This window comes from Strix uralensis, chromosome 16 (genome assembly GCF_047716275.1).
Source record: "Strix uralensis isolate ZFMK-TIS-50842 chromosome 16, bStrUra1, whole genome shotgun sequence".
Classification (NCBI taxonomy): Eukaryota; Metazoa; Chordata; class Aves; order Strigiformes; family Strigidae; genus Strix; species Strix uralensis.
The window spans coordinates 2,624,456-2,637,475 of record NC_133987.1 but is presented as its reverse complement, the minus strand read 5'-3'; the positions used below and the strand labels follow the sequence as shown (position 1 = coordinate 2,637,475).

Below are 13,020 nucleotides of genomic sequence, written 5' to 3'. Positions count from 1 at the left end.
GATCCTCCCAGGCACTTTTCCTGGCTCCTTTAAACTCAGTTAGGAACTGCTAATTAGCTACTCATTAAAGTTATCAGCATGCTATCATGGAGGGAAAAAAAAAGGGATTGCACTGCTAGCAGTGTGTGACATCTGGACAGCAGGACAAGAGTGGAGCAGCAGGTGGTGCAGGAGGTTAACAAGCCCTGGTATGCTGATGAGGAAAGCAGGATTCCCACAAGTATTTATGAATGAGAGCTGGACTGGAGGGTGTCAGGAGGGAGAGGAGATCCTTTCCTTAAAGAACTTGTGAATTTGCTTTGAGCAGGTGCCACCACTCCCCGTTTGATGGGGGGACACACACGGCCAGCTGCAGCAGGGGACGCGTGGCCGGAACCACCTCGGGAAGAGGCTCACCCGCAGGGATGTGAGACTTTGGCAGGAGCGGGGCCGTTTGTGGGAGAGGTGGTAAACTCATCTTCAGGGAGAGTTTGTTGCTCTGTGGGGAAGAAACCTCACCCTGGCTTGCTGCTGCCCTGGGGGCCACCAGCAGAGGAGCTGCCAGGCAAGGTGGGAGAAGCTGTCTGTGGTGTGGATGAGATGTGACATCCTCATCTGACCATTGGGACGTCTTCCCCAGTTTTTTGCTTTGTGTCCCGTGGTTCCAGCGTGGCAGTGCCGGAGGAGGGAAGTGCCCTGTCACTCCGGGGAAGGTCACAGGAGATTGTCCTGCTGTGGCACCACAGCTGCTGTGCAGGTCCTGTGCAAGGTGTCTGGCAGGGAACTTGAACCCCAAGGATGGACAGAAAAGCTGAGCCTGCCAAACCCTCTCCTTCTCTCAAAACCAACCTTCCTTCTCATTTAGTGAGCCAGGCAGCTGGCTGGGCCGATGAACAGGTCTGGGTTTCCTGTTGGTCTGGTTTTGTTGTCACCCTTCGGGTAAGCCACAACAAGTGGTGGTGTAGTCAGCTGGGACAGGCCCTGAGCTCTCTGTCTCCATCCTTCACCCCCTTGCCTGTAGCAGCGCTCCTGGGTTAAACCTGAACTCCTAACGGCCATGAGCCTGGGATGTGGTGAGGCGCAGGCAAGAGCAAATGGAGTGATTGAACAGGGGCATGGGCAGTGCCTGCCTTGTCCAAACCATTATCCATGTGGTGTCACATTTTGCAGCATGCCAAGAGATTTCACACGTGCTGGCAGCACAGAGAAATGCTTTTGCTTGTCTGTCCTTCTTCTGTGCCCCTGTGGAGTTTTAGGGGTGGGCCTGAGAAACACTTTTCATTGCTGCTCTCCTCTTCGTTCTGCAGCAGGCAGGGGCTTCTTTGGTTGCCTGCAACTCTTACCTGCCAGCCTGCATGTGTCGCTGCATGTGTTTTGCATGCCTGACGCCTTGCAGTTCCCTTGGTCTTGCACCTGGAAGGAGCAGACAATGCTGGAGCTCTTCACTACCTCCTCTTTCCCTTGTCTGTCGTGCAACACGCTGAGCTCTTCAGAAACTGGCTCTGTGCCCCACTGTGAAGCTGGGAAGAAGCTAACTGGTAGCACGGTTGTGTGACCTTATTGGGAATTACACCCATGGGGTGAAAAGAAAGAAGCTGAAAGGAAGCGATTGAATTTGAGCTTAGACCAGGACCCTGGAGTTAATTTTCCTAATACTCCCAGGGATGTTTTGGGTGGCCTTCTACAACATCTGCATGAGTGTCAAATTTGCATCTCCGTTGAACTTAGTGTGGGCATATGGGCCCCTCCGGAAACAGCTTTGCTTGCAGAGGTGCCCATCCTGTGCTTTCAGCTGGGTGGTGGTACTGGTTCCTGTGCTCTTCTCCCTGGTGGCATGCTGTTTAACGAGAGGAAGACTCCTGGCTCTGAGGCTTCAGCCTCATACGTGGGCAATGTGCCACTCCCTCTGCAAAAGGAACAGATGGGCCTTTTTACACCAGCCTGTGCATTGGTGCTGAGGAAAACCTTTTGTGATGCTCTCAGCAGCTGAGGGATCTGTGCTGAGAGGAGTCGTACTGGAGAGGCAGTGGATCTCTGTCCCTGCTGCCCCCTCTGTCCTTTGGTGCATGTCACCCCAACACGTAGATCCAGAAAGAAGAAAGACTTTGCAGCAATCGTTACTGCCAAGCCCAAGAAGATGGTTAATCTTTTAGAGGTACCGATGTCACCGGGCATAGCTCTGGGTGGCAGAGAGATGAGCAGTTTCAAGGCAGAAGAGCATAAGGATGGTTGGCCTCCAGCTTTTGGGCTTGCTCATTTTCCTAGCATTTCCTCTCCAGGGACTTATTGATCTTTCCCTTCTGACTGTTCTCAGCTTGATCATTGATTTACTTGTTTGGTAGAAATCGGGAACAAGCTCTTTCAGCATGTAGAAAAGCTTTTTGGGGTCAACAAGGTCTTGGCTTCCTCTGTGCTGGCTCCCCATGCCCAGGGAGGAGGGACTGGAGCCCTTCTGCTCAAGCCGAGGAGAGGTTTGGAGAGGATCTCACCTCTCAGGCAGGCCAGGGAGCAGCTCGGCCTCTGGTCCAGCTCCAGGACTGCGCTGGAGGATGCAGCTGCCTGTAGCCCCTTGGAGAGAGAAGAGACCAGGAGCAGCAAAGTCCTTGGGAAATTGGGATAAGTGAGATCAGAGGGGACCCACTTGGTCTGTGAGGGTTGAAATGATGACGACTCATCCTTGGGAGGGGTGTCCCGCACAGAGGACAGAAGGCAGGTGGCTGTCCTTTCCCTTGTGCCCTGGCAGCTGGGCTGTGTTCATCACCCAGGGTGGCAGGGCAGTGGTGGCTGGGTCTGGGCATGCTGTGGGGCTGGGGGCGGGCAGCCTCGGGGACATGGCGTGGTGTGGGTGGTGGCTGAGCCATCACAGATGAGCATGGGGGCACCGGGGCTGGTTCCTCCTTCCACGTGCGGTTTTCCTCCGTGTTGGGTGGGTCTCCTCCTGGGCTCGGTGCCTGCGTCGCGGCGTTTGCTGCTGCGTCCCCGCAGCGATGCTATCTCGTGGTGGCAGTCTGGATCTGGGCTCCGATTGACGTGTTTGTGCGTTGAATAATCACAGCTTTCAAACAGCAGTTCCTGTGTTGTATGAGTTGACATTTGGAGAGGAGCAGAAGCAGCTTATTAAATTGAAAGTAGGGGAGGGGAAAAAAAAAAGATGTGAGGCTAGGTAGTGCTGTGCTCCAGGTTGCCTCTTTGTTCACATTTTTAAGCTCTCTGCCTTTCTCTCTTCCCTCTTGCCCTCTCGGTTCTTCTGGTTTCAATTTTGTGCCTTCAGATCCACTGGCAGGACTTTGCACACAATGATCTGTCTTTACACTTAAAAAGCTCCGGGAGCTTGGGGAAGAGACACTTCTGTTGAGACACAGAAGATGGAGTGGCTGGTTGCTGCTCTGAGGCTGTAGCATCCAACCTACTAGTCTCATCATACTCAATGTCAAACCCGCAGCCTTGCTGGGTAAACTAGACTTCACTCACTTTGTGGCTGGTTTTTACCTTAAGGCCTTTATTTGCTTTAAACTCTGGAAGTATTTTGCTCCTCAGCCCTGGCATAGCAGGGTCATGGTCATTCATGGCCAAAGATGCCAGGTTTTTCAGAAAACAGAGGCAAATTATCTTGCTTTGGAAAGAGGCTGCAGCAGGGGGAGAGTTTCTGAAGACAATTATGTGAAATGCCCTTTTGGTCTGCAATGGCTAATAATTGACCATTTCGACAAGAATTGAGCATGAGGGTTTTATTGTTTATTTGTTATGGTTATTGAGAAGTCATTTTGGCTGGGGGGTGGGAGGCAGGACAAAGTCCAGATGTAAAGATGAGCTTGGCACGTGGCATCCAGGCTGCTTGGAAAAGAGCAGAGCAGTGATATTATGGAGACATTTCCTATCATGTTTTGTTTTTTTTCCCTGCTGTTGCAATGAAATATGGTCAGTCCTACCCTGGGAGTACCAGCTCTGCAGGGTGCCGACTGTCCTCTGCTGCCGCTGCTTTCTCAGCATCAATGAGGTTTTGTCTCCAGGTGCTCCAGCCCAGCAGCGCTGCATCAGGTGGTGCTGCTGGCGATGGGCTGCGCGGAGCTCGAGGAGACCGGAGGTCTGCTTTCTGTCCTCGGTTGGGCTGTTGATTTGCTCTTGGCCATGCCGTAAAGAGTATTCTGGAGGAGGAGGTGGCAGTAAATCCTTCTGCAGTTTGCAACATTAGTGGTGCCTCAGTTTTCCCATTCACAAAGCAAGATTTATTCTCATCACCAAGTACAGAGCATGTGAATACCTGCAGGAGAGAGGTCTGATACAGGTGTGTAGCATTAATGCCAGCAGCAACAACTGGTGTGGTTCTGATTGTAGAATTTTTATTCCTTTAAAAACACCCCCAAAACATTTTCTTTTAGTGTGGAATGTCTTATTGGACTTGAAGAATGAGTGACGTTTTTTATTTCTTTATAAATGACCCTTTAAAATGGGATAACCCTACTAGAGTTAAATAGCAGGAAGTTTTTAAGCATTAGGATTTTTGTCTGCTGATTTTTCTGATTAGTAATATTTATACTGCAATGGTGCCTGGAGGCCCTGACTCTGGCCAGGTCATCATTGTGCTCAGCTGTATTTGACCGATTCCTGCCAGGAAGATGTTGGGGTTGTGGGAACATGAGGCTGGACACGGTGGGAGCAGGGGCTGTTGCCAGGGGCAGGCAGGGGCCAGGGGTACGCAGGGTCTTGAGGCAGGGATGTGCCCTCCAACCCACTCCGGGGAGGGGGCTCTGCAGCACCTGTACCCCACGGTGTGCTGGGGGGTGTGGGATGGGCAGAGGCGTCCAGGCTGTCCACTGGGCATCCCCACCAGTGGGCTGGAGGGGTGGGACATGGCCCGGGCTGCAGCTCTGATGGGGTGGCGTATCCTTCTGCTCCCCAGGGGAGGCCTGGCGGCTGGAGGACGACTGCACGGACCCCCCCAGGAACCCCCAGCTTGGCACAGCAGTGGAGGATGCCCCGTTCAGCTACTTCCGCACCCGCTCCTTCTACATGAGGAAGAGCCTGTCTGTCGACAACCACCTGGGGTCCCTCAGCTATGCCGTGCACCCAGCGGAGACGAAGGCCGAGCGCGTCAAGACCAAGCTGCGGCGGCAGTTTGTGAGTATCAGGGTGTCTGACCCCACAGTGTTCACACACGTGGCTTCCCAAAAACACCGACATGTCAGAGAGCTACTTTTATGCACAGCATTACCGAAACAACAGAAAAAGAGGCTGCTCCAGCCTGGTGGAGCGGATGGTGGCAGCAGCTCGAGTTTGCCCACATCGTGGCAGAGCCCCTGCCTGACTTGCCTGGCTCCCCGCTTCCCGCCGGGTGGCCGCAGGCTTGGAGGTGGCTGGTGCTCAGCAGATGATGTGTGGGGCAAGTGCCTTGGCTCTGGGCGCTGCTGTGCAAAGTATGAAACCAAGCTGAAGGTAGGAAAGGAGTCTTCCTGTCCTCTGCCTCACATGCATGAGCAGCTGGGTCTTCTCGAGGGTTTGCCCTGGGCCAGCAGCTGGGCACAGCAAGGGGTTGGGGCAAGCAGTGAGCTGGTGCTGAGACCTGGGGGCAGCTCAGCCCTTTCTGGCCCTTTGGAGCATCCTGGTGGCGGGTCGGTGGGGGCGCGTCGGGGTTGTGCCACAGCTGCGGGAGACTCTGATCAATGTTTAATGGGCTTTGCCTCTTCTCTTTCCCAGAGACACCCGATACAGGGATTCAGATGGCCTTCCTCCTGCCTCGTTACTGGCCTTGGGGTTGTAATGAGGGCTCGGGTGTCCTGGTGCTGAAAAGCACTTGATGTTGGTTGGAAATGGGTGAGAGCATCGGTACAATGGGAGCAGAGGGGAGGGTGGGCACCCAAGCAACCTAAAGTGCCACTGAGAGCTGCTGGCTGAGGCAGCGGTGCTCGCTCTGCCATAGGCTTCGGACAGACGCAGCTTTTGAGACCCCCTGTCCCTGAAGTCACAAACTTTCCTCTAGCCCGGAGGAGGGGCTGATCCGCCCTGCCAGGTCGCACAGACTGGTGCTGCTGCTGGTGTCCCCTGGGCCGAGGCGCTGCTGTATGGTGTGGTTTTGGGGGCTCACCCTCTCTGCTTCTGCTTGGATGGACTGTTGATCGTAACCACTCCTTTTCTCCCTGGGAGGACAGTTCTGGTCTCGGCAGCGTGTTGATGCTTTTCCGTGCGCAGCAGCAGTGGATGCCCGTGGGGGTGAGTCTGGGGGAGCTGGTCACAACCACAGCGCTGCCGGTGGCACCCGTGAACTGTCTGTGGGAGCTGCTGCTGCCTCGGGCTCAGGAAGCAGGTGAAAGCCTCAGGGATGGAGACGAGCAGAAGTGGGATGGGGTGTCCAATGAGCGGCTGAAAGATTTTGGAGGTGTTTAAGATGAGGCGGTCCTGCTGTGGGGTAAGGCACATATGTCTGCTTTATCTGTCTTTCAGCCTGGATCTGCAGCCCCAAGCTGCACCCAGGAGAGTGGCAGGGAGAGGAGGTTGCGGTGATATTGGGGACCACCCCTCTTTCGGGGATGGTCTTTCAGTATCTCCCTGGGACCTGTCACCCACAGCCTCCTTTCTGCACTGGAGGTGGGTGCAAAATACGTGGAAGGACTTGGGCTCTCAGCCCAAGCAGCATCCTGGTGCCTGCAGAGATGTGGGCTCTGCCCTTCCCCATGGGGCAACCCACTGCCTCTGCCCATGGGGCCAGCCTGCTGCCTGCTCAGCACCATGCTGGCACCTCTCTATGCTGTCTGCAGCTGGTTGGCTTTGGTCTTTGACTTCCTGAGGTTTTGGGGACCTTTAGCTTTCCTTGGTGTACCCATGGACCTGACTGTCCGTCAAGGAACACAGCAGGATTTTTGTAGTGTAGTTGTTTGTTTGTTTCTTTGTTTGGGGTTTTTTTGCTATGTCATTTCTGGTTTGTTTTAACAGCTAGAAGATGTTTGGCTGTAGACTTGTGAGACCTCCTGAGAAAAGTGGGCTCATCCTACCTGGAAAGGGCATCAGCAGGGCCCTTCAGTGGAGGCTTGGGGCAGCGAGGGTGCAGGAAGCTGAGCTGACAGCTCGTTAGCTGAAGCTCAGGCCAGTATGGGACCAGTATTCCCCACACAGCTAGAGAGCCTGGTTAAGTTCAAAGTAAAGGTCCTGCCAACCTGGGGAAGTTATTTCCAAGAACAGGTAGGTAGGGCTGGGATCCACGTCCTCCCCAGGTTTGGTAATTACTTTCCATCTCCGTGCTGGGGGTGTTGCAGTTTCCCCTGGGTTTGTGTGTGCCCTGACCCATTGTGTGACGCCTGCTCTGCCCAGCCCCGGCTCTGTGAGTGCAGCTGGTGGGGGAGTTGGTACCAGGTGAGAGCCTCTCTCATCGAGCACGTCAGAGCATTTACAGAAGAGAATATGATTTGCCTTTTCTGCAGTGGCTCATCTGGGACCTTTTAGAAAAGTCCATATTTAAAGCTTGATTCATTTTTCTGGGCTGCTGCGCTTACCCAGCTCGTAACATCAGATTTCTGGCTTTGCTCTTCCCATGCTGACAGTCTGAGCTGCCTTTGCCTTGTGATGCAGCTGCTTGGCTTTCTATTTTGGGAATTGCTGAGTGAGGGGAGAGGGTCCTGTTGCAGGGCTTTTGGGGGAGCATCCGGGACCCTAACCTGGCAGAGTGGATGGAGATGGGGCAGAGCTATTGCTCTCACGCATCCGGTGCCACGCAGCTGTCTTGCATCCATTTGACAAGACCCTCTACCTAATGAAGGCTTTGTGTTGGTCATGGGCATTTAAGCTTCTCCAAGGGAGAATTTATTACAGCTCGTGTGAAAACTTTTGAAGCTTGCCTCCCTGCACCCCTGGGGTATGGCACGCTGGAGTGCTGCCGGTGTTGCTGAAGCATCTTTCTGCTTCCCTGCCAGTGCAGAGGGAGCACCTGCAAATCCTGCTCCGGCCCTGTTCCCCAGGAGTGGCTGCCCTTCCTGTGTGTGCCGGAGGCGAGCACGCCTGCCTTCCTCCCAGAGCATGGTGGAGGGCGGGTTTCCCCCAGCCACGTAGCTGGTGGCATATGTCTGTGGTCCCACTGCAGGCATATGATGGATCTGCACGTACAGATTACTTGTATTTGCATAATTTGAATTTTAAATGGCTTCCAATTTTTGTGATTGTCAGAACGAGTTTTCTTTCTAATAAGCCTTTCCTTTTAACTCCTCTAAGGCTTGTAACGTTGGCGACATTTCTGCCTTTGAGAAAGAGGAGCATTTGATGGCTTTTGACATCTGTCTCTCACATGGATCCCGTGCCTTGTCCCAGTGGGTCCAGCGAGTGCGTGCTGTGATGGAGGTGATGGCCATGGCCAGGGCTGGGACGGTGCTCTGAGACCTTGCGTGTCTTGTTTTGGGTCACTCAGTGATGGCCAAGGGACTGTTTTGGTTTTTGTGTCCAGCTGGCTCTGTGCTGCCTCTGAGACAGGCAGCAAGAAGCAGGGATGGGACCTTCTGCAGTTTCCCTTGCCTGGGGGGAGGAGGAGAGCAATGATGGGATGGCTGCGTTACAGGCTGTGGTGAAACTTCTTGGCTTTGCGGGAGCCCTGATCATTAAAGGCAGATTAACCCTATTAAACTCAGTATTAGCCTTACGGAGCATTAAAGGAGGTCACCCAGGTCTGAGTCACTGTCTGTGATGGGACAATCACTGCAGATTACAGCAGGGCTCTGAGTGAATTTGTACTTTTTCGCCTTGGGATTTTGAAGTACTCTGTATCTAGGCCAGTCGTTCTGGTACTGCCCACTGACATTGTGATGTTATAAGGAAACCCATTAAGCTGACGGTGCAGCTCCTGCTGCTCCCCGAAGAGGAAGAGCTGGCAGGGCCCCGGGTCCTGGTGTGCTGGCCAATGAGTCATTAACTTGATTTGCAGCAGGTCTCTATGCAACCCCCCCTGCTCCTCTGAAATAAAATGCTGCTCTTTGTGCATCATGGAAGAGTTAGCCGGTTTGTGCAGGTGAGATGGAGGAGAGTGGTGGTTGGCATTGTCATGCCACAGCAGCTGGTCCAGCTCTGCCATCCCTGGTCCTGCCCCAACTGGCCTGACACTTCTGCTTGCTTTAGTTCATGCATGTTTCAGGTAGGTGAGACTGGGTTGTTTTGCTTTCCCGGCTGTGTTCTCATGCAATGATTTATTTTATTTTTTAATTATTAGTATTTTTTGTATGGTATTTTTTCCAGGCAGTCATTCTGTTATGAAATGTCTGTTCCCTCCAGGAAAGATTTAGAGCCCTGTTTGTCTTGGGAGCTCTACAGAGAAGTTGAGCAGAGGTAATCCTTGCCTTACAAAACCCATAATGAAGGAGAAGAGGCTAACCAGAAGAGTAGAGCCTGGGAAAATGAGGCAACGAGGAGACAAACTTGCTTTTTGCCAGAAACCTGATCAAATCTGGCCTGGGCTGTAGAAGGAGGCAGGCACTGGTTGATATGTACCCATCCGGGTTTCCTATTCCCATGGATAATGATCAATCCAGAAACTCCTGTTCCCGATGGACACTGCAGTGATGTTGGGGAGCTGGAGCTCATGGGTCTGTGCAGAAGCTGCCTCACCCCAGAGCAGCACCAGTCCGTGGGATGTGAATGTCCCGGTCTGGGTTGTTGGTGCCAGGAGAGCTGGGCAGAGCCCGGAGCAGAGCGGTTTCTGCTCAGAGGGATCCAACCCTGCGTTATCCCGATGGTTTGGTCTTGTTCTGAAGTGTGGGGGGAATTACCAAGACTGTTGGGTGCAGTCTGTTGTCTGCTGTATGCAGCCAGTGCCAGAGGCTCTGGTGTGATGCTTATGGTGACAGCAAAGTCACATCAGCCCTGCTGTAATCCCACCGATACCAGTGAAATCACACTGGTGGTAACACTCTCCTGCTCGCTTTATTTTATTTGGTTGTGTTCTGACACTGCTACAAAACCGTGCTCTCATACCTGATGTCAGAAGATGTTAGCAAACAGCCAGTCGATACTTGTTTGTGCCCTGTAGTTCAGTGTAACAAAAAAAAAAGGGAAAAAAATAATAAACTTAGAGGCTGGAGCCCTGCAAGAGGCAGGTCAGCTCCATTTCCTGAGGAGGTGGAGTAGAGCGATGAGAGTCATACTGGATCTACACACATGCTGCCCTCGGTTTTGCAAAGCACAATTACAGTGACTGTCTTAAGGAGGTAAATGCGAAGGTAGATGAGGGATGCACACTGTGTATCATCTGCCTGTGCCCAACCCCACCTTGGCAAATTACTCACTTGCTGACTATTGTTCATTGAGTATTTAAAAAAAATACGAACCTGATAAGTAACGTGACACTTGAGCCAGATAGCAGCTTATTTGCGGGAGAGCAGGCAGCAGAGCAGACCCTGGGAGCCGGCACCGACGGGGGGAGGCAGCCGGTGAATCACTCTGCTTTGCAAATGAGTGCGGGAGTGAACTGACACAGTGGTGCTCGGAACTGAAACGTACCTGGCTCGTTGCTTTGGAGAGCATGGTTTTATTTGCAATGGCAGCTTGTAGTGTCTCAGAAAATGCTTGGAGGTGCCTGTAGTAAAAGCAGTGATGGCTTGGGAAGATTAAGCATGCTGCAGGTCTGCTCTTAGCATCTCCACACAAAGGAAAATGTCTCCTGTGGGGAGGAATTAGAGAGTGCAGCTTTGTGGGGACCACTGAAAGCTGAGCTGGTAGAGAGGGGCTTCCTGGTGGTGTATGTGGCCAGTGCGATACATCCCACTTTTTCAGAGCAGAACTGGGAACAGGTATCTGTGATAAACAGTGTAAACTGAGCGAGCTGGGGCGGGTGTGCCCATGGCTGCTCTTTGGAATCGAGGACGTGCAGTGAATGCTTCGCACCCATGTTAGAGTGAAGTGACCCTGCGATGCTGTGCAAGTTCAGTGCTGGCAGAAGTGATCTTATGTGCCATTCGCCGTAGGGAGATGCTGCTGCCTTGCTTGGTGGGTGTGGAGGGGCTCACTGAGGCCCCCCCACCCCGTGCAAGGGCATCTTCTGAGGATGAGACTTGCTGAACTAAGTTTGGTTTTTGCTGAGCCATGCCGGCTCCCCTCCCTGCTGGAGCTGCCGGAGCCAGGTGTCTCTGGCACCCACCTCCTGCTGCAGGATTGGCAGGTCTCTGAGCGAGGCACGGGCAGGGCAGCAGGATCCCAGAGCAGCTATAGTTATTTCCTCAAAACCTGGATTAGACTGTAGGATTGTGCTCCTCCTGTCCACCTCTGCCACGGACTGTTTCATGTTCAGCTCTGTCTCTGACATTAGGATGGGGGAAAATCCACCAGTGCAGTCTAAGAATTTATTCTGCGCCTTGGGCATTTAATGTCAAATTTTCGTTACTCTGATGTTTATGAAGGGAAATGCCTGGGAGAGCTTGACTGAGACAGGTGCGAGATGGGCAAATAATTATTTTCTCCCTGCCTCTGCTGCTTCTGTAGTGCGTGCTGGCTCTCCGTACAGTGAAACCTCCTGCCTGGGCTCTGTCAACCCTTCCTTGCCTTCCTGCCCATGGCTCACAGACCACTTGGGGCTCAAGGCTTGGGCACAGGATTGTCCCCCTTTGTGCAGGAACATTTTTAGCATGCCCTCCTGATGGAGAGAGGTTTATTCTATTCACCTCTTCCCACCTCCAGCCTTCCCCAGGGCTTTCTGTGTGTGTTGGGCAGCTTCAGCCAAATCTGGACAAGGGTTGGGCATCTTGGATGTGTTACTACAGTGCAGTGGGAGGATGGTTGTGTGGGGAAGGGATGGAGGGATGCAGCCTCAGCATTTACCCCAAACCTTTCTTGGCACTGCAGCGTGTGTGAAAGGATAGGTCCGGGCACATCAGGATGTCCCACTGTATCCTAAACATCTCTGAAGGGGCGGCAGTGGGTGCAGAGGGGCCCTGCTGCACCAAAGGGCTGTCGGTCCCCTGCTCATGCAGGGGTGACTCTGATGGTTGGGAGGGGGAGTTCTGCTTAATGTCAGCCAACATGCTGTGCTGGTTGTCTGTTTATGGGGGGATCTGGAGGTGGGATTTGCTCAGATGTGTAAAGGTGTATTTTGTCTATTTTAAAAGTTCAAAATGCAGGTCATTCGAAGTCTTTGTTTTTCTGGAATGATGTCTATCTGTATGAACATCAGACTAATACTGACGATATTCCCAAACCATGCTCAACTGCTATGTTGTGCTTACCTTCGTCACCTTCCCATCCTTTCTGCAGTCAGTGGGGAACTTGTCTGTGAGAATAGGAAAAAGACAATTAAATCCGAGTATCACACAAAGCCAGATGGCCAGAAACACAGACAGCCTGCTGGGACAGCGCTGGGCTGCGGTGCTTGCAGAGTTGATTCCCTGGAGCTCTGTGAACTTGTGTAGTTCCTGACCCTGCCCTGGTTTGCGTGGTTTCCCCTGTTTGCCTTTGGGGACTGTAAATTTGTGGCTGCATTTCCCAACACGCTGCCACTGCTGGGTGTGTACCCGCAGTGGGCGGCTGGGATGGGGCTGTGGTGTTTGCCTGGTGGTGGCTCAGCTCTGTCCTGTCTTCAGCTCCACACAAGGGTGGGTCTGTGTGTGTTTAATTGCCCACCTGCCTCTGCAGCGGGGATGGGCAGAGGTGTCCAGACTTACAGGGTAAGGGAAAGCACTGGTGACTCGACACCCAGCGTGCTGGGACGATTTACAGCCCTGCAGGAAAGCAAAGGGATGTGTGAGCACTGCAAGCCAGCATGATGCTTCGCAGCAAGATGCAAACAGCCAAGAGACAGCATTTCTTCTTCCTTCCAGAAAATACTGGCTCAGCCATGAATTCTCCTCCCATGTGATTTGCCAGCAAGAATGGCTTTGTGATTGGTGGGTCTCTGGATCCTGATTGCTGCTCAGACCAGGCGTAGTAGAGGTTAGGTGAGCAGGGCACAGCCTGGGAGCTGCCTGTGTCATGTTTCTGCTATCAGGGCGTCTTTCTGGTGCTCTCAGCTGTCTTGGTGGTGCCAGTGTTGGCCTGCCAGGATGGCTGAAGAAGCCTGTCCCTGCAGTCAGGGTGTGTTTGTGG

General features: G+C 53.1%; 1 protein-coding gene across 4 annotated transcripts in view; it reads left to right on the top strand.

Moving 5' to 3' along the window:
* Window positions 1-13,020, top strand: part of LOC141950754 (ankyrin repeat and fibronectin type-III domain-containing protein 1-like) — a 261,302-nt gene that overhangs the window by 80,257 nt on the left and 168,025 nt on the right. For all 4 annotated transcript variants that reach the window (XM_074886019.1, XM_074886022.1, XM_074886018.1 and 1 more), the window contains one exon: window positions 4,880-5,097. In XM_074886019.1, coding sequence (XP_074742120.1) covers window positions 4,880-5,097 — 218 coding nt within the window. The remainder of the gene's footprint in view (window positions 1-4,879; window positions 5,098-13,020) is intronic.